Source organism: Bombina bombina, chromosome 2, assembly GCF_027579735.1.
Source record: "Bombina bombina isolate aBomBom1 chromosome 2, aBomBom1.pri, whole genome shotgun sequence".
NCBI lineage: Eukaryota > Metazoa > Chordata > Amphibia > Anura > Bombinatoridae > Bombina > Bombina bombina.
Window position 1 is genome coordinate 804224457 of NC_069500.1, and position 22250 is coordinate 804246706.

General features: G+C 37.6%; 1 protein-coding gene across 2 annotated transcripts in view; it reads right to left on the bottom strand.

The window, feature by feature from the left end:
- CD320 (CD320 molecule) overlaps nucleotides 1-22250 on the bottom strand; it is a 92836-nt gene that overhangs the window by 39905 nt on the left and 30681 nt on the right. For both annotated transcript variants that reach the window (XM_053703004.1, XM_053703003.1), the window contains exons 5-11: nucleotides 20911-21082; nucleotides 18942-19157; nucleotides 17855-17973; nucleotides 17064-17203; nucleotides 11369-11507; nucleotides 10782-10925; nucleotides 6136-6198 (exon numbers count right to left, since the gene is read on the bottom strand). In XM_053703004.1, the coding sequence (XP_053558979.1) occupies nucleotides 6136-6198; nucleotides 10782-10925; nucleotides 11369-11507; nucleotides 17064-17203; nucleotides 17855-17973; nucleotides 18942-19157; nucleotides 20911-21082 (993 nt within the window). The remainder of the gene's footprint in view (nucleotides 1-6135; nucleotides 6199-10781; nucleotides 10926-11368; nucleotides 11508-17063; nucleotides 17204-17854; nucleotides 17974-18941; nucleotides 19158-20910; nucleotides 21083-22250) is intronic.

The window sequence follows — 22250 nt, forward strand, 5'->3', positions numbered from 1 at the left end:
ACGTTCCTTCTTTGAAGAAGGATTTGGGCACAAGGATGGAACAACAATCTCTTGATTGATGTTCCTGTTAGTGACTACCTTAGGTAAGAACCCAGGTTTAGTACGCAGAACTACCTTGTCTGAGTGAAAAATCAGATAAGGAGAATCACAATGTAAGGCTGATAACTCAGAGACTCTTCGAGCCGAGGAAATAGCCATTAAAAACAGAACTTTCCAAGATAACAATTTTATATCAATGGAATGAAGGGGTTCAAACGGAACACCCTGTAAAACGTTAAGAACTAAATTTAAACTCCATGGCGGAGCAACAGCTTTAAACACAGGCTTGATCCTAGCTAAAGCCTGACAAAAGGCCTGGACGTCTGGATTTTCTGACAGACGCCTGTGTAACAAGATGGACAGAGCTGAAATCTGTCCCTTTAATGAACTAGCTGATAAACCCTTTTCTAAACCTTCTTGTAGAAAAGACAATATCCTAGCGATCCTAACCTTACTCCAGGAGTAACCTTTGGATTCGCACCAGTATAGGTATTTACGCCATATTTTATGGTAAATCCTTCTGGTAACAGGCTTCCTAGCCTGTATCAGGGTATCAATAACCGACTCAGAAAAACCACGTTTTGATAAAATCAAGCGTTCAATTTCCAAGCAGTCAGCTTCAGAGAAGTTAGATTTTGATGTTTGAACGGACCCTGTATCAGAAGGTCCTGTCTTAGAGGTAGAGACCAAGGCGGACAGGATGACATGTCCACTAGATCTGCATACCAAGTCCTGCGTGGCCATGCAGGCGCTATTAGAATCACTGATGCTCTCTCCTGTTTGATTTTGGCAATCAATCGAGGAAGCAGCGGGAAGGGTGGAAACACATAAGCCATCCCGAAGTTCCAAGGTGCTGTCAAAGCATCTATCAGAACCGCTCCCGGATCCCTGGATCTGGACCCGTAGCGAGGAAGTTTGGCGTTCTGGCGAGACGCCATGAGATCTATCTCTGGTTTGCCCCAACTTCGAAGTATTTGGGCAAAGACCTCCGGATGAAGTTCCCACTCCCCCGGATGAAAAGTCTGGCGACTCAAGAAATCCGCCTCCCAGTTCTCCACTCCCGGGATGTGGATTGCTGACAGGTGGCAAGAGTGAGACTCTGCCCAGCGAATTATCCTTGATACTTCCATCATTGCTAGGGAGCTTCTTGTCCCTCCCTGATGGTTGATGTAAGCTACAGTCGTGATGTTGTCCGACTGAAACCTGATGAACCCCCGAGTTGTTAATTGGGGCCAGGCCAGAAGGGCATTGAGAACTGCTCTCAATTCCAGAATGTTTATTGGAAGGAGACTCTCCTCCTGATTCCATAGTCCCTGAGCCTTCAGAGAATTCCAGACAGCGCCCCAACCTAGTAGGCTGGCGTCTGTTGTTACAATTGTCCAGTCTGGCCTGCTGAATGGCATCCCCCTGGACAGGTGTGGCCGATAAAGCCACCATAGAAGAGAATTTCTGGTCTCTTGATTCAGATTCAGAGTAGGGGACAAATCTGAGTAATCCCCATTCCACTGACTTAGCATGCACAATTGCAGCGGTCTGAGGTGTAGGCGTGCAAAAGGTACTATGTCCATTGCCGCTACCATTAAGCCGATCACCTCCATGCATTGAGCTACTGACGGGTGTTGAATGGAATGAAGGACACGGCATGCAGTTTGAAGCTTTGTTAACCTGTCTTCTGTCAGGTAAATCTTCATTTCTACAGAATCTATAAGAGTCCCCAAGAATGGAACTCTTGTGAGAGGAAAAAGAGAACTCTTCTTTTCGTTCACTTTCCATCCATGCGACCTTAGAAATGCCAGAACTAGCTCTGTATGAGACTTGGCAGTTTGAAAGCTTGAAGCTTGTATTAGAATGTCGTCTAGGTACGGAGCTACCGAAATCCCTCGGGGTCTTAGTACCGCCAGAAGGGCACCCAGAACCTTTGTGAAGATTCTTGGAGCCGTAGCCAATCCGAATGGAAGAGCTACAAACTGGTAGTGCCTGTCTAAGAAGGCAAACCTTAGATACCGGTGATGATCTTTGTGGATCGGTATGTGAAGGTAAGCATCTTTTAAATCCACTGTGGTCATGTACTGACCCTTTTGGATCATGGGTAAGATTGTCCGAATAGTTTCCATTTTGAACGATGGAACTCTTAGGAATTTGTTTAGAATCTTTAAATCTAAGATTGGCCTGAAAGTTCCCTCTTTTTTGGGAACCACAAACAGGTTTGAGTAGAACCCTTGTCCTTGTTCCGACCGCGGAACCGGATGGATCACTCCCATTAATAACAGATCTTGTACACAGCGTAGAAACGCTTCTTTCTTTATCTGGTTTGTTGACAACCTTGACAGATGAAATCTCCCTCTTGGGGGAGATAACTTGAAGTCTAGAAGGTATCCCTGAGATATGATCTCTAGTGCCCAGGGATCCTGAACATCTCTTGCCCAGGCCTGGGCGAAGAGAGAAAGTCTGCCCCCCACTAGATCCGGTCCCGGATCGGGGGCTTTCGGTTCATGCTGTCTTTGGGGCAGCAGCAGGTTTCCTGGCCTGCTTGCTCTTGTTCCAGGACTGGTTAGGCTTCCAGCCTTACCTGTAACGAGCAACAGCTCCTTCCTGTTTTGGTGCAGTGGAGGTTGATGCTGCTCCTGTTTTGAAATTCCGAAAGGGACGAAAATTAGACTGTCTAGCCTTAGCTTTGGCTTTGTCTTGAGGTAGGGCGTGGCCCTTACCTCCTGTAATGTCAGCGATAATTTCTTTCAAACCGGGCCCAAATAAAGACTGCCCCTTGAAAGGTATATTAAGTAATTTGGACTTAGAAGTAACATCAGCTGACCAGGATTTTAGCCACAGCGCCCTACGTGCCTGTATGGCGAATCCTGAGTTCTTAGCCGTAAGTTTGGTTAAATGTACTACGGCCTCATGAATGAATTAGCTAGTTTAAGGACTCTAAGCCTGTCCGTAATGTCGTCTAGCGTAGATGAACTAAGGTTCTCTTCCAGAGACTCAATCCAAAATGCTGCCGCAGCCGTAATCGGCGCGATACATGCAAGGGGTTGCAATATAAAACCTTGTTGAACAAACATTTTCTTAAGGTAACCCTCTAATTTTTTATCCATTGGATCTGAAAAAGCACAGCTATCCTCCACCGGGATAGTGGTACGCTTAGCTAAAGTAGAAACTGCTCCCTCCACCTTAGGGACCGTTTGCCATAAGTCCCGAGTGGTGGCGTCTATTGGAAACATCTTTCTAAATATTGGAGGGGGTGAGAACGGCACACCGGGTCTATCCCACTCCTTAGTAACAATTTCAGTTAGTCTCTTAGGTATAGGAAAAACGTCAGTACTCGCCGGTACCGCAAAGTATTTATCCAACCTACACAGTTTCTCTGGTATTGCAACGGTGTTACAATCATTGAGAGCTGCTAAAACCTCCCCTAGTAATACACGGAGGTTCTCCAATTTAAATTTAAAATTTGAAATATCTGAATCCAATCTGTTTGGATCAGAACCGTCACCCACAGAATGAAGCTCTCCGTCCTCATGCTCTGCAAGCTGTGACGCAGTATCAGACATGGCCCTAGTATTGTCAGCGCACTCTGTTCTCACCCCAGAGTGATCACGCTTGCCTCTTAGTTCTGGTAATTTAGACAAAACTTCAGTCATAACAGTAGCCATATCTTGTAATGTTATCTGTAATGGCCGCCCAGATGTACTAGGCGCCATAATATCACGCACCTCCCGGGCGGGAGATGCAGGTACTGCCGCGTGAGGCGAGTTAGTCGGCATAACTCTCCCCTCGCTGTTTGGTGAAATTTGTTCACATTGTACAGATTGACTTTTATTTAAAGTAGCATCAATACAGTTAGTACATAAATTTCTATTGGGCTCCACCTTGGCATTGGAACAAATGACACAGATATCTTCCTCTGAGTCAGACATGTTTAACACACTAGCAATAAACTTGCAACTTGGTTATAATCTTTTTTAGCAAAAACGTACTGTGCCTCAAAGAGGTACTAAACGATTAAATGACAGTTGAAATAATGAACTGAAAAACAGTTATAGCATCAAACTTTAAAACAACACAACTTTTAGCAAAGGTTTGTTCCCATTAGTAAAATAACAATAATTAAATTTGACATAAAAATTACAGAGCAACGTTTTTATTCACAGTCAATATAAAATTCTCACAGCTCTGCTGAGAGAATCTACCTCCCTCCAAAGAAGTTTGAAGACCCCTGAGATCTGTCAGAGATGAACCGGATCATGCAGGAAATATAAGAGTAGCTGACTGGAAATTTTTGATGCGTAGCAAAGAGCGCCAAAAACGGCCCCTCCTTCTCACACACAGCAGTGAAGAGAAACGAAACTGTCACAATTAAAAGCAAACAACTGCCAAGTGGAAAATAATGCCCAAATATTTATTCACTCAGTACCTCAGCAATGTAAACGATTCTACATTCCAGCAAAAACGTTTAACATGATAAATACTTATTAAAAGGATTAGTGACTTTTAACAGAGTAGTTCCGGTGAAATACCATCCCCAGAATACTGAAGTGTATACATACATGTCATTATAACGGTATGGCAGGATTTTCTCATCAATTCCATTCAGAAAATAAAAACTGCTACATACCTCAATGCAGATTCATCTGCCCGCTGTCCCCTGATCTGAAGCTTTTACCTCCCTCAGATGGCCGAGAACAGCAATATGATCTTAACTACTCCGGTTAAAATCATAGTAAAAAACTCTGGCAGATTCTTCCTCAAACTCTGCCAGAGAAGTAATAACACGCTCCGGTGCTATTGTAAAATAACAAACTTTTGATTGAAGTCATAAAAACTAAGTATAATCACCATAGTCCTCTCACACATCCTATCTAGTCGTTGGGTGCAAGAGAATGACTGGGACTGACGTAGAGGGGAGGAGCTATATGCAGCTCTGCTGGGTGAATCCTCTTGCATTTCCTGTTGGGGAGGAGTTATATCCCAGAAGTAATGATGACCCGTGGACTGATCACACATAACAGAAGAAATATCTGCTAACTGGCGTCAACCAATAGAGATTATCCAAAGAAGCTTTATATTAACAGATAAGGCAACATTATCATCTGCCTGGAGAGAATCACATACAAAAGTGATCAATAGAATGTATATTACACCATTCATGAAAGCAAAATGGAATAACCAAAATTATAATAAATGTTGCAAATGCAATTTCCCAGTAGCAGATTTCTATCATTATCTGTGGAGTTGTCCCAAAATCCAAAAAATCTGGAACAGTGTTAATTATTGGATAAATGAAATAAATCAAAGACCAATAAAGTTAAAAAGTAAACAGATTTTCTTCTTCTATGGGGAGACGATAAATCAGGTAAAACGGAGATTTGTGAACACTTTACTGTAATCTTAAATGGAAGATCGATAATTTTGAAGTACTGGAAGTCCAAGAAGAGTCCTAAATTTATAGAATTTCTTAGCAAAGGGAATAATCAGGCAGTAGTGGAACAATATGACGCTTCCATAGACTATGAAATTAGAAGCAAATATTTTTTCAGTAAATGGAAAAAAACTCATCCAATCATATCCTAGAGAAATGCAGATTCTTTTAATTTCCCCTTTTTTAGGGTCTGAATTTCTAAGAATCACTATAGAGAGGAACGAATATCCCAATGTATCGGTGTGGAGATAAGTATATTAACTAAAGAGAGAGTAGAGGGTTTATGTTACTGTTCCACGGTTTGTTTGTTTTTATTTTTTATTATCATATACAGTAACTGTTGTAATAATCCAAAATGTATCGAGTTGAGAGGTGTTGGTTATAACCTTCTTTTTGTGTTTAAAATAGGGGAGTTTTAATTTTCCTAGAAAATGGAAATTCTCAATGTTATATTTAATTGTCTGTTTAATTATTTCTCACTTCATATCTCATCTGCACTGTATAGGTCAAAGGTTTATAGCTTTCATGCAATTTTTTCATTGATGGCTAGAGTTGAGGAGATTGTTACGTCTATGTCCAAATCTTTTATGAAATTGTTGTAAGCTTATTTTTGAATCTCATTAAAAAAGAAAATAATTTTTTAAAAAAACAGGGTGTGTAAACAAAAATGTGCTTACCCAACACAGCAATAAAACTCCCTTTGTAAGACACTTCAGTCTGTTCAGCACTTGTGGAATTCTCTGGAAAAAAAAAAACATTGTGAATCGATAATTCTAATATTGTACCTCAACCCTATTGTTTTCACCTAATCCTATGGCCTGTTTTACTGATGCTAGCTGCCCTATTAACTGATCTGTTCAATCAGTCACTATTGACAGGAGGAGTTCCAGATGATTTGAGAATAGAGAATGCCGTACCTCTTCATAAAAAGGGCAACAGAGAAGAATCTGGTAACTACAGGCCAGTTAGTTTAAAGTGACACTGAACTCAATTTTTTTCTTGTATGATTCATATAGAGCATACAATTTTAAGCAACTTTCTAATTTACTCCTATTATCAATTTTTCTTCGTTCTCTTGCTATCTTTATTTGAAAAAGAATGCATCTAAGCTTTTTCGGTTCAGAACTCTGGACTGCACTTTTTTTTTTATTAGTGGATGAATTTATCCACCAATCAGCAAGAACAACCCAGGTTGTTCACCAAAAATGGGCCGGCATCTAAAAAAAAATTTCTTGTATTTCAAATAAAGATACCAAGAGAAAAAAGAAAAATTGATAATAGGAGTACAATAGAAAGTTGCTTAAAATTTCATGATCTATCTGAATCGCGAAATAAAAAATTTGGGTTCAGTGTCCCTTTAAATTAAGTAGTAGGGAAATTAATGGAAAGCCTCTTAAAAGAAAGAATTATGACTTACATAAAGACAAACAATTTAGAGGACCAAAATCAACATGGTTTTACTTCAGGGAGATCATATCAGACTAATCCAATTGACTTCTTTCATTATGTAACTAAAGTATTAGACCAGGGTGGAGCAGTTGATGTAGCAGATCTAGATTTCAGCAAAGCATTTGACACCCTCCCACACAACAAACTTATTCACAAACTATCTCCTTGGTCTAGACTCAAATTGTGAACAGGGTAGAATGCTGGCTTAAATGGATATGAATCCCAATTTTTTTTTCTTTCAGGATTCAGATAGAGCATGAAATTTTAAGCAACTTTCTAATTTACTCCTATTATTTTTTCTTCGTTCTCTTGGTATCTTTATTTGAAAAAGGTAGCGCTTGCTGATTGGTGACTACATTTAGACACCAATCAGGAAGCACTACCCAGTTGCTGAACCAGAAAATGGGCCGGCTCCTAAGCTTACATTCTTGCTTTTTCAAATAAAGATACCAAGAGAAAGGATAAACCTTGATAATATGAGTAAACTAGAAAGTTGCTTGAAAGTGCTTGCTCTATCTGAATCATGAAAGTTTATTTTTTCCTAGACCAGTGATTTTTAACCTTTTTTTTGCCGTGGCACACTTTTTTACATTAAAAAATCCTGTGGCACACCACCATCCCAAAATTTTTTAAAAAAATCACACATTGTAGCCTAATACAGCATATATATATACACATACACACAAACACACACATACTGTTTGTATTGTGCTGTTATGCCATGCCTCCTACAAACTACCCGTGCACTGGGAGTAAAAAACAAGCAAAGTTTAAAAATATGTCACACTGTTGTCAGTCTGCAGTGGCACACCTGAGGATCTCTCACGGCACACTAGTGTGCCACGGCACACTGGTTGAAAAACACTGGCCTAGACTATCCCTTTAAGCAACTCCTATTATCAACTTTTCTTCGTTCTCTTGATATCTTTATTTGAAAAAGCAGGAATGTATGCTTAGGAGCTGACCCATTTTTGGTTGAGCATCCTGGGTAGCGCTTGCTAATTGGTGGTTACATTTAGAAACCAATCAGCAAGTGCTATCCAGGTGCTGAGCCAAAAATGGGCTGGCTCCTGCTTTTTAAATAAAGATAGCAAGAGAATGAAGAAAAATTGAGAATAGCAGTAAATTAGAATGTAGTATGCTCTATCTGAATAATGAAATAAAAAAAAACTGTGGGTTCCACATCCCTTTAAGGATAAAAAACAGAGTACATTCAGCAGAGGGGTCTGTTACTAGTGGTGTTAAGAGGGTCAGTTCTGGGGTCTGTTTGTTCAACATATTTATCAGTGATATCAGCAAAGGGCTACAGGGGAAAGTATGTCTGTTTGCAGATTATACAAAAATGTTTAATAGAGTAGATGATCGGGGGTGGGGGGGTTGGACTAAATGATAAGTGATAAACTTTAGAACACAGCCATTCAATTTTTTTTTAACACTGCTAAGGAAGATGTAAAATGTAGTTAAAGGGACAGTTTACTCAAAAAATTTCTCCCCAATGATCCACTTTACCTGCTGGGGTGTATTAAATTGTTTACAAGTAGCTCCTTTACCCTTATATTGGCATTTGAAATTGTTGATTTAGCATGTGGTATCCCCACCTATTCTGAAAGTTTGTGGCCGCGCGTACCAGCTATAAAAAAAGCTTTGTAAACACAGCCAGCAGAAGAAATTACACTCCCAGTGCAATATAGCAGAGATAAGGTAATACAATGTTGATTTTCCATTGTTCTCTCAAAGTACTGGTGATTGTTTTAAGGACAGATATAAGATAAAGAAGCAGGTATATTTGCACAATGTGATACAGTAATGAGATCGGATTATACCTACAAGCTCAACCCATTTTATTAGGTTGTGGCTTCAAAACACAAAATCAGAGCTTTAATATACACAAATAAGCCTTAAAAAGCTAATTTTCATACATTTTTTACTCTGCAGTTGGTAAAAAAAGCAATTGTAAACACATTAAGGGAAAAACTATTTTACAGTATACTATCCCTTTAATATAGTATTGCAGCGAGTAAGGCCAGCAGAATGCTTGGGTGTATTGGTAGAGGTATTTGCAGCAGAATTAATAAGGTTCTTATGCCACTTTACAGATCATTAGTTAGGCCTCATCTTAAATATTGTGTGCAGTTCTGGAGACCATACCTTCAGAAGGATATAAATAAACTGGAATCTGTGCAAAGGAGGGCTACTAAAATGGTACATGGGCTAAAAAATAAAAAATGTACCAGGAGAGGCTCAATGATCTAAAAATGTATAGCTTAGAGGAGAGAAGGGAGAGAGGTGATATGGTAGCAACTTACAAGTATTTTAAAGGGCTTAGTAAAACAGGGCCTGTGAGTATTTTTCATAAAAAGAAAAATTCAAGAACAAAGGGTCATGATCTCAAGCTAAAAGGGTAGTAGGTTTAGGAACAATTTGCGGAAGAACTTCTTTACAGAAAGGGTGATTGATTCATGGAATAAACTTCCACAAGAGGTGGTAATGACAAATACTGTGGGGGACTTTAAGAATACCCGGGACAAGCATAAGGCTATTCTACCAACTAGATAAGTTTATACTATTAGAAAATAATCAACAGACTTGCTGGGCCTATGGCTCTTATTTGCCGTCAAAATCTGTTTCTATGTTTTATTAGCTGTTTAAATATTGACAAAATAAGTGTAAAGTTTTAGTGTCTAAAAAACAATGGGAGCTGCCATGTTGTAACTTAGGTTACTTTCTCTGTTGTGGCCAATTAGAGACAGCTATAAATAGGTCACTAGAATGTGCACCCAATGGCTGTGTGGCATATAAAAGTGTTCTCAACTTCTAACAAGAACTGAAAAGCTCACAATATCAGAATGGAATTACAGGAAAAGGAGACAAAATAAATAATTAAAGTATATTGCAGAGTTTTATCTATATACGATTTATCATTTTATATTACTATCTCAAAGTGCTTATTGTCCCTTGAAACACATAATATAGCAGGTACATCATATTTTACTACACGTTTTTGGTGTTTTTTTAAAAGTGTTGTCCTGGGTTTATCAAGTCCTTTTAGCTGTGGAACTTGATAAGTGAAAAATAGCCTTGTGAACATGTCATAAGGCATTAAGAATTTGCATTGTGATCAGAACAAACATGACACACCATTTTCACCAAACTGATGATGCAAAACGAGACCCTGATAATGGGCTGAATGTGATCCTGTCAACATTGAAAAGAGCTAATTTGTAGCTTTTAACCTGTCAATAATTATCATACAATAGTTTGTGATTAACCCCTTAATTTGCAGCACAGCCAGTCCACACCATTAGTAGAGAAGCAGAGGTCATCCTATAAGACTGGAGAACACTGTTTGCAAACTAGATATTTGAGTTTAAATATAAACTTTAAAAAATGCAATGTTTTAAGCTTCCTGTTTAACTCCTTAACAGCAGCAGCAGACATACCCTGTCGTTTTTTTACTCTAATGGGTTGAATACTACGCTATTTCGAATGCCTCCTGGAGTGAGGCACGTAGTAATAGCGAGTCTCACTGCTGTTGGTGAGACGCACTCTATCACAGGACTCAAAACTATTTAACGCTACGAGGTACATCCATGTCGTAAGGGGTTAAAGGCGCAAAGGAAAATCAAAGTGTTGGAAGTAGAAAGTGCAAGAGAGAAAAAATCAACGTGGAGTAAAAGCCTGATAAATTAGGTAGAAAAGGGAGCTTAGAGAATACGGTGTCATGAAAGCCAAAGGAAAAGATGCTTAGAATACATTAGAAAGGATTGTTTTCGCAGATGCCAATATATAGGAAACAGTAATAAGCATGAAGAAAGCTGTTGGCTTTGCTCAAACACCAGTTGCACAGTGTCCTTGATTCTTCTGATCGTCTTACCTAGCAGTGGCTTCCTTAGCACATGGTCAGGCACCGAGCTATCAGAACTTAAACAGGAGAAAGCTTGGAAGTGCTCAGGGTGTAAAGGAGAGGGGACACACAGGAAGGGACAATCCGCCATCAGCTCCAAGCAAAGATTTACACCTAGACAGAAATCAAATTAGCATGAACAAAACATTATCTCACGTCCAAGAAGTAACATTAAAAGAAGTGTGTTGACGATGTATTTAAAGAGACCTAAAACCCACATTTGTTTTCCTGATTCAGACAGAACATACAATATTAAACACCTTTGCTATTTACTTCTATTATCTAAGTTGCTTAATTATCTTGGTATACTTTGTTAAAGGAGTAGTAATACACTACTAGAAACTAGCCACAGAGAAAAGACGCAGCTACCGATCAGCAGCTAGCTCCTAGTAGTGCATTGCTGCTCCTAAGCTACCTTAGGTATGTTTTCCAACAAAGGATACCAAGAGAACAAATTATTTTAAAAACAAAAGTAAATTGGAAACTTGATACAAATTGCATGCTCTATATGAAAGAGATATTTTGGCTTTACTATCCCTATAATAAAGGATACTTACTATCAGCTTGCACTTCTCTGGCCAAAATAATAAGCCCAGCAGGGTCATTCATAGAGGTAACTTTGGTTACATTAGCATGCAACCTTCTGGACATGCTGTAGATAGCTTCCCGTTTCATATCTGACCAAAATATCCTGTCCTGCATAAAAAAAAACATTTTACATTTTATGTTTAGTGCAAGTTTTCCAAGTTATCAGTACACTTTGAGATAAGAAGAGTATTTAGTGGTAAGGTTTTTGTAATACAACATTGATACCATAGAATGTTTCTAAAACATCAAACTATGGAGTTCCAGTAGGTGACGCACCAAGATGGCTGAAGCTCTGAGGAACACTTTGGCCTGAAAGCTGCTTTGCAACTAAAATATTTAGCCATCCACGTCTGCCTTGGCAGTAAGAGTGCCTGATAACTGCATCGGACAGAGACTCGGTCAACTTCTCTACCCCGGAAGATTTATACTTTAATATAAAAACTTTCCCTTAGCCAACGGCAGATCCCTGTATTAGCTGCTAATTTCTTCATTGTTGTATTGCCTAATATAATGCATACTTTAATACATATGCTAAAAGCAATAATTGAACTCCTTGCTATACTTAATAAGTATAATAGTTTATTCACAAAAGAAAAGAACAATCTTAAATAATAAATGTATAATAACAACCTGCTTATATAAAAGTAAAATAAATCACTACATCACCAGATTAATGCATCATATATGTTCCACTTTGGCTGGGGATTCCCGTCAACTTCAGCCCGAACGATATAGAGGATCTGGGAGTTTCAATATTATTTCCAAGTGGCACATCTCTGTCCTTGGAATGAGAAGTCCGATGAAAGAAAGGTCCCAGATCCTTTATATACACTCTAATAATACTAATTCTTACAGTAGTTTTTACAAAACTGTCTTATTCCTGTCCAGATGTATCCGGTGCAACAAATGTCTCAAACACAGATGAGTCTTGTTTTAGAATACATATTGTTTTGTTCAGCATTTATTCAATCAAAACAAGTTATATATAAGCTTTAAGTCTATGCCATGTCAGCAACTCAGGATATCTTTATTATTTATAGATTCATAAAGGCCAAGAAGACTGGTTCACATTCATCACACTCTATATGGCCTGCCATATCACATTTGTATCACAATTGTACAACTCCTGCCCTTGCTTTTCTCCTTCAACTTGAAGGAATATACTAATAATGTTACAGAGGAGCTGGCTATAATGCTCGACCCTTTTGGATAACTTACTGACCTTTATTTGATCCTATGTGAGGAGGTACGTGCTACTGGTTCCGAGGTCAGTTATACAGATCTATGATTATAACTGAGAACTTGTGATGAAGAAAATCTCTATCTATTTAATACCTTCTGAACAGATGGTCAACTCGTTGCCAGATTTGCGATATAGGCGCCCTGTAGAAAAACTAAGTGGAACCTCTGGAATGGGGTCCTTGGTTGTGAATGTTCACCCTAGTGTGACTATGAACATTGGAGAGGTTCCTGCTGCTGTTCGGCATTATGATTCTCGCTGGGTGGTCTTGTGGTCTAAGCCTTTGCTGTTGTGGTTTGTCTCCTTACTCAGTCATGTTTGTTACAGAAAAGAGTGGATGAGTTATTGTACTTTTGAAGGGACTGTTAGTGCCTCTGCATTATACTTCTATGACTCCTACACATAGTCTGCTACGATGCACTTGAGATCTGGCATAAGATGAGCCGAGGGAATAAGCTATAGCTCCAGCTGCCTGACTTCTATAAGGCTGGTGTTATACTTGCTGGCATTAAAGATGGGGCACTGCTTAATGTATTGAATAATGAACCATGGACTGACTTAATTATATCACTGTGACTTTTCCATACAACGGTCATATAATTATTGTTATTGGATCTTATATACAGACCTCTGTACTGTTTTGATTTGATCTTGTCATGGACTTTTATATCCTAACAGACAGCAGAATCCATGTTATGCACAACCAGCTATCCTACCAGATTTTTTCCAGCATAGTGAAAGACTCAGTGTTGAACAATACTTTAAATTAGTATTAGTTGTACAACAGTTTTCATGAATGCTAAAGACTAAACCCATATTAGTTATTGCTAAGCAGTGAGGGTCTTATTTTTGTTTTCACACTTAATGATACCCTCTCTCTGCAGTATGAGACATAAGCTGTTCAAAAAAAAAAGTTAGCTATTGTAGCTTTCATAATTTTTTTTCTCTCTCCTTCTATAATGTACATGATATTGACACTGCTGTAATATTACTATGTTTTCACTTCATGTTTTACTTTTTGTTTTATGGCAGAAACTTTCAGGATTCAGATAGAGCATGCCAATTTAAGCAACTTTCTAATTTACTCCTATTGTCAATTTTTCTTTGTTCTCTTGGTATCTTTTTTTGAAAAAGCAAAAATGTAAGCGTAGGAGCCAGTCCATTTTTGGTTCAGCACCTGGGTAGCGCTTGCTGATTGGTGTCTAAATTTAGCCACCAATCAAGCAAGCGCTACCCATGGTGCTGAACCAAAATGGGCCGGCTCCTAAGCTTACATTTTTGCTTTTTCAAATAAAGATACAAAGATAATGAAGAAAGATTAATAGGAGTAAATTAGAAAGTTGCTTAAAATTGCATGCTCTATCTGAATCGTGAAAGTTTAATTTTGACTGGACTATCCCTTTAATAAATAAATAAAAAAAATATAGCGCTTTAACAACCCTTTGTAACTTTCAAAAACACTAATAGGCTTATTTTTCATTATTTATTTAATATGTTTTAGGTGGTTATTTTTCTTCTACTATATAACAAAATTGCCTTACATTCCTGTTTCTTGAAAAATTAACTGAGGACCTCGTGGTCAATTGTAGCAATGCATCAGTTTTAAAATGCAAAATGATGGTTCATCTCTGGTTCAGCGACATGAACTAGCAACAACTTATTCTAAACTTAAGCTACAAACTTTTGTGTGTGCGCATCAACCTGTGTCTTCTCAAAAAAAATAATTAAAAAAAAAAAATTCCCCTAAACCTGTATATGGGACCAGGACAAAGCCTTACAAATACATGGAGTTTTTTAACGCCTTATCGACCAGCGCCGTCCCCTGCATCGGGCAGCAGTGGCGCCGATCGCTGGTGGGTAGGAGGGTAAGGAGGGAGGCAGGTGGGCGGCTATGCTACGGGAAAAAAAACGTCAGAGCGGCAGGGAGGAGGAGGGAGATCATGCTGAGGAGGTGGGATAAGAGGGTGGGAAATCGATCTGGGAGGGGGGGGATTAATGATGTGGGGGGCAGCTACAATACAGAAAAAATTGTGTTTTTTTTTATTTTATTAAATTAAGTTGGCAAATTTGGGAAAACTGGGTACTGGCAGACAGCTGCCAGTACCTAAGATGGTGGTAATAAGTTAGAGGGGGGGAGGGTTAGAGAGCTTTTTGGGAGGGAGGTTGGAAGGTAAGGGGATAATCCTACACTGAAAAACATAATTATAATAAAAAATAAATAAAAAAAAGGTCTAATAATGCATACTGACAGACTGTCTGCCAGTACTTAATTTGGGGGTAACCATTGGGGGGTGGGGGAGGGAAGAGAGATGTTTTAGAGGGATCAGGGAGTGAGAAGTGTCAGGTGGGAGGCTGATCTCTACACTAAAGCTAAAATTAACCTTACAGTCTGCCTAATTAACCCCTTCACTGCTGGGAATAATAAAAGTGAGGTGCGCAGCTGCAATTGCGGCCTTCTAATTACCAAAAAGCAATGGCAAAGCCATATATGTCTGCTATTTCTGAACAAAAGGGATCCTAGAGAAGCTTTTACAACCATTTGTGCCATGGTTTCACAAGCTGTTTGTAAATAATTTCAGTGAGAAACCTAAAGTTTGTGAAAAAGTGAACAATTTTTTTTTATTTGATCGCATTTGGCGGTGAAATGGTGGCATGAAATATACCAAAATGGGCCTAGATCAATATTTTGGGTTGTCTATTTAAAAAATTTTTATAGTTTTGATAGGTGAATATAAAAAGGCTCTATTTCTGTTTAAATGTAGTGATGGCAAAATGCTAAAAATGTTCTGGTCTTTTGGGGAAATTTTTGTCTGAAATGCCCGGTCCTTAAGGGGTTAAAGGGACATCAAACAAATACATTTCATGCACCTTCTGATAATGAGTAACGCCATTTTGCAACCAAGGTTACACTGCAGGTATTGAAAGGAGAGTTGCAGCACATGTGCAAACACATAAGCACTGGAATGTAGTAAAAGATAGATTTCAACATGGCGGCACCAATGACTAAAGGGAGATGGGGAACAACCTCAATACTATGCTTATAAAGTGTATTTAGTGTTTAACGTCCCTTTAATGAGCCTGGTTATTAAGCAAATAATTGTACGTCAAGTGGATTGTTGGGTGCACTTTTTTTCTAGTTTTATAAGAAAACCAATGTTTGTTCTTCTGAAGAGGAGATTAGTTAGTCTCCACCAAAATGAATGTAAAAACCAAAAGTGTCTGCTACATTTTTAATGGCAAGCTAAAATTGTGTTTTTCCCACACTCCCTAGAGAAGGCAAAAAAACTAAATCTGTAACCTAGGTTTTCATAATGCTGTTAATTGCCTACTCCAGTTTCATTTCCTTTGCAGGTGCACAATTGTGGATTTTCTAGTTCTCAAAACTGAAAATGTACCTGCTGACTACTCGTGGCTAACCCTGCTACATATCTGTCCCTAACGGCTTCAGTAGATAACTGCAAAACAATGCAATTTATACTTCTGGTCTGTGGGCTAAAACCCTGATTAGCTCCTTGAAATATGGCAAGTGGTGAGTGGAGTTTGGCAATTTAAAAACTATTGCCGCAAACAAGGTGTTGATGTTTCAAAATTGTTTACACATATATGCTATTCTATAGCAAGGCAATAGAATATTGTGTAACTACAAGGTGTTTAGTATCCCTTTAAAGGGACATAAAACACTAATCACAAGAAAATCTAAATAAAGTTATCCAAAATGTAAATTTGTGTACTGAGAACACAACCACATCATTGTTATGCCCTGGAAGAAAGTGTACCTCAATGTCGCTGCACACAAAGTTTACATTTTACTGTTGTTCTGCCTTGAACTGGATAGAGGGCTGGGAGTAATACTGGACATTTCATTATAAACGAGAGCGCACACGCATGTGCACATATGAAATCCTGTTCCACAATAAAAAGCACACTGTGCAAGACAAGTGCCTTTCTGTTCAGTTCCCAAACTCTTCAGCACCCCTACTCTTACTACTCGCTGCTGAACTGCTCATCTGTTACGTGCCTGCAGCTTTGAGGGCGAATGTGTCTGCAGCTCTGAGGATGATGATGTTGGTAACTCTGTGGATGAGTTTCAGTACATGCACTATTACTGCGCATGCTCTGAAGAGCTCAACGACGCACATATCACATGACTACATGCAGGGTCGCAATAATTTGTTATTATAATAATGTTTTGTCATTATAGCTCATTGCATAATAATTATAAAGAGTGTGTATTATTTTTAAGATCTGGGTGGTGTTCAGGGTCCCTTTAATGTCTTTTTAAGATGTTCTGTAACTCACACATCAAAGAGATGAACGTGTAAGTCAACTGTTTAAATGTCACATTACAACCTCCTTGACTTCATGACATACTATGAGGTAGGTTTCTATAATACAATGAACGGTTTCTGCATAGTTTTACTAACCTCAAACACTGCAATGCCTGATGGTTTCGCCAAAAAAAGTTCTGAATGAATTACTTTTTTGCGGTGCAGGCCATCCATTGAAATTCTTGATATACTATTCAGTTCAGAGTCCATCCAGTACACAAAACTGCGTTTAATGTCTGCAAAAAATGGAAAATCCTAATGTTCAGCAATAAAAAGAATAAATAAGTAAAATAATAGGTGGCATAAATAAGAAAATAAAAATGTGGATAATACTAGTGGTGTGAATACTCTGCAGACTACACAACTGAAATAGACATTGTAAAAAGAAACGTTAAATTATGTGTTATATAAAAAAATCCGTCAATATTTATTTTGCCCTCTTTACCTGTAATTTAAAGGGACATGAAAATACAAGAAGAAAATGTTCTATAGCGTTCAAACATTATATTATAGCGGTGTTGATTGTATATATGTGTTATGCGTTAAACCCCTGCAAAGTGGCTTAACACATATTTAAAAAGCAGCACCATCAGCAATGCACTACTGTGAGCTAGCTGAACACATCTGTGTGTAGCCACCAAGATAGATATGATTTATATAAAATCTATTTAAAATCACGATTCACATCACTAAGCCTCGATTTTTATCATAGTTTTCAACATAAAGGTTTCATTTTTAGACTAATAACTTTTCAGATTATTTTTCCAGTTATATCAGAAACTCACTGATTTGGTTATCTACCTTTAGAAAGAAATACATTGACAATTATAAAATGTATTGGTAGGAGAACTCTCTCCAGTTTAATAGGTTAATTCAACTTCACTTACCCAGAGTAAGTGCTACAGGTGTATAAATATCCAAAGTAACCAATGAAATTCTGGTGTTACCATTCATAGCAGCTTTCTCTATTTTAGCATCTTCACCCATATCAGACCAAAAAATGAACCTGTTATGCAAAAAGGCAATGAATTTATTTACTTTCTTAAGACTGCACTTAAAAAGGGACATTCCAGCCAAAATTGAAATCCACGTGTGCATTTTAGTTTTGAATAGAAGCATTTTTGTAATATACATGTATTGGCAAAAATGCTTGTAATAAAAGCTATAGCTGTTTCAAAAGTGTATTTAAGTATGCACCGTGCACCAGTATTTTAAACACAGCACTTGTTCAGATAGCCTAAGCTACTTGTACCATCTGGTAATGATTCAATTTATTAATTGCTGACATCATTACAAGCCTCACTGGTGCTCTGAGCAGCTGCAGTACTTAAAATGCTGGTGCACTGAGAATATTGTACCAAACATCACGTGCACATGCACAGAAAAACGTTAACACTAAAACAGTGATACCTTTTACTACTACTAATTTTTGCCAATACATGTATATTGCAAATATGTTTCTGTTCAAATATGTAATTCATCTATGTGCATTTAAATGTTAACCGGAATGTCCCTTTAATAATTATCTCGCTATTAAGGTAAATCTTGCAAAGGCATTGTACTCAAAAATTGTGTATATGCCAGCATTCATTTTTCCTCTAGGAAAGATTAATTAAAATGGTTTACATTGCAATCTGAAAAAGCGTCATGAGATGGTTGAGAAGTCAAGTCTCCACTAGCTTGAAAGAAGGAAAGCATTGAATAATGTTTCTTTAAGTCTTCTCAAAAAGCTCACTATGAATCACTATGTTACAAAGATCAGTCAGAGATGGATTTGGTGATTCTAATATATTAAAGTTTAGAAATAGACAAAAACTGGATGATTGATATGAAAACGGAGGACTAATTTTATTTGATTTACTTAACAATAGACTATAAAAAAAATTAAAAAAAAAATGACAGTCTTTAGAAAGGAATAGTTACTTATCTATATCCTTAGATACTGACTGCACAGTTATAAGACATCATAATTACCCAGTCAGAGGATCCACAGCCAAAGCAGTAGGCGATGAAATCCTATCCTTATAAAGTACTCGTCTTTTAGATCCATCAAGAGAAGACACATACACTGTCCTAGATTCAGAATCTATCCAGTAGATAAGTTTGTAAATCCAGTCTATAGAGAGGCTCGTCACGTTGCCTAAATGGTTGACAATCTCTCTTCTGTTTGACTCTTTATCAAAGGGTTTCCTGAAATGTCACACAAACTGTAATATCACTTAAAGGGCCATAATACCCAAATGTTTAAACACTTGAAAGTGATGCAGTATAGCTGTAAAAAGCAGACTAGAAAATATCACCTGAACATCTCTATGTAAAAAAGAAAGATATTTTACCTCAAAAGTTCCTCAGTAGCCACATCCCATTGTAAAGGACTTCTAAGCAGCAAATCAGTATGTCTGTCCCGGGACAGCGGAAGGAGCGAGCTTTCGTGCACACTCATCTTATTTCCCTATTCAATGTAAGGAAGTTTACTATGAAATCTCATGAGAGTTAAGTGAAATCTCATGAGATCACAGTAAGAGTTCATGACCTCAGCACTGTTGATGCTGATTGGCTGCTGTTCATTTTTTCATTTTTTTATTTATTTTTTTTATACCCGAGTATAACTTTTTACACAGAACTTACTCTGCTGAGCTGAGGAAATTATGAGGTAAAATATCTTCCTTTTTTACATAGAGATGCTCAGGTGATATTTTCCTGTCAGCTTTTTACAGTTATACTGCATCAGTTTCAAGTGATTTAGCATATGAGTATTATGTCCCTTTAAATGCTGAATTAAAGAAAGTAAAACAAAATGACAATATATGTTCATTATTTATTTCATTTGCTTTTGTTGAACAACACATCTGCAAATTGTGCTTGTTTCACTACCTTCAGAGATGTGCAAACCTTGTAAACTGTTAGAACAAATTCACATTTATTAGGTTGTGGGGCACCTTTGAAGCCCTCGTCATGCAGGCTATGGGACAGTCTGCTCACAGCAAGTTAAAAAGCAGCAGTAGTAAAAGCTAAAATCACCCCAAACGTTTTCATCTGGGGTGACTGACTTGTCTTGTCTTGCGCTCGTGTGATTGTGGTTGTGTAGGCCATCCCCCTGCTCTCGGACAACCATCTGGTTTTGCAATAACAAATGCAGTCAGCCATTTCCTAGCTGTCCACCTGCTAACTGATAAATTGAGCTTAGTGTGTTAAATAATTTTACATTTATTCTGAAAACAGATATTTATAGATATATGCACATACACACACACTTAATTGCTGCATATATTTAAAATATTAGCTTGATGTTTATTTAATCTTTAAAAGTGTTATGTACCTTGGTCAACCCCCACTGGCAAAAAAAGTCTGATGTGTTTTAACAGTTTATTGAGTGGAAATATAAATAAATATGCCTGTAAAATAAACCAGAGGACAGCAGGCCACAGATCACATTGTTAGTGATGCAGCGTATGTGTAAAAAGCGGACTAAAAAAAATATATAACATGAACATCTCTATATAAAAAGGAAGATGTTTTACCTCAATATGTCCTTAGTAACCACATCCCATTGTAAAAGAGGACTTTAAGCATCCAATAAGGATGACTGTCCTGACTTTACCACGACATCTCACAGAGATTATAGTAAAATATAAGATCACAGTAAATTAGTGTGAACTTAACACTGATGATCCCGATTGGCTGTTTTTTCACCATGAAGATTACAGTAAAAAGAGTAGCTGAATGATAACTGCTTACAGATCAATTACTCTGGTGAGCTGAAGAAATAGTGAGGAAAAATATCTTCCCTTTTTAACATATAGATATGGAGAATCACTTCAAGTGATACATTATAAATAACATGTCCCTTTAGTAAAAGTGAATGTAAGAGTTTACCTTTGAGAAAGGGAAAGTTTTGACTCTCTCTACTGAAATGATTAACTATTATTTTGGATTTACTTACCTATATATACTCCTCCGTTCTCCGTCCATCCAAAAAATGTCTGATGATCCTAAATCGCCAGTTATGGCTGATATTTTACCCAGTGCAAGCTCCACATTTTCCCTGTTCTCACCAGTAAGGTCCAGTTTAAGAATTCTCTTGCTGTTAAATACGAGCAGAAGTGGCTCTGAAACTGGATGTGTAAGAAATAGAATTTAATATTTTATAGAGAGCTGACATTTAAAACCATCTTAGCAAAAATGTGAAGACGAATGCATTTCAACCAAGTTAATGATCATACAGATGAATGGTACAATTCTAATCATCTTTATAAGCAGGTACATATGAACATAATTCCCCAATTTCAAAAGATTTTAAATTTGAGCAGACCAGATCATTCAAAGCCAATAGCAAATTGTATATTAGTATCAGTAGATAAGAACCAGAGCTATCTATTCAACCTATATCTGTATCTGAAGTGCAGGTTTAATTATTCATGAAAATAACCTTAGATCCAAGAGGTTACAGAATGTGAGGTTCCTTTCTAAATTTGTACTATTCATCAGCTTTTTATGGGGATATAAAGAGATGAGAGGCAGATAAAATGATCCCAAACACTATGTGCAAGAACAAAACCTATGTAATAAAGAGATTAGGTCCAAAAATAAATAAAATATTATATACATATTCTAAATACACACCAGGGAAATATGGAGGGATCATGGCTGCCATAGGCAAAGACATAGCTGGCCTTAGCCCTATTACACATAGACGCTAGTGAAGGTTTAGTATCTAAAATTATCTTTATAATGATGAATTACATTCTTGCACTGAATTTGGGCAACTATATTTATGGAAACATTCATTGGGTTATTTTTGTTGTGTCTGAAATGTATTATATCATTTGTTTATAAAGTCCTTTGCTAACTAAAATTAATTTTTTAATGCTGGTGAAAATGAGTCTCTTGGCTTAATTTATGAAGCTGTGGGCTCAGTTTTGAAGCAGACTCACTAAAGAAAAGTGAGTCTGCAACAGTAAGTTAACAAGCAGTGCTCATTAAAATCACCTTATGTTGAGCCGACCTGTGTGACTGATAACCCCTGCGCTCACACAAATAATAATCTGTTCCTGTGCAATCTTAACATCTTGTGTCACCAACAGTGAGCAGGTTCCCTGTCTGCGAACCTTGTCAAAGCCAGAATAGTAAAGGAGCAGTAAATTCAAAATTACATTTTTATGATTCAGACAGAACAAGTAATTTATCAACTTTCCAATCTACTTCTATTATAAAATTTGCTTAGTTCTCTTGGCATATTTTGATAAAAGGCATAGGTAGGTATGCTCAGGAGCAGGAATGCAC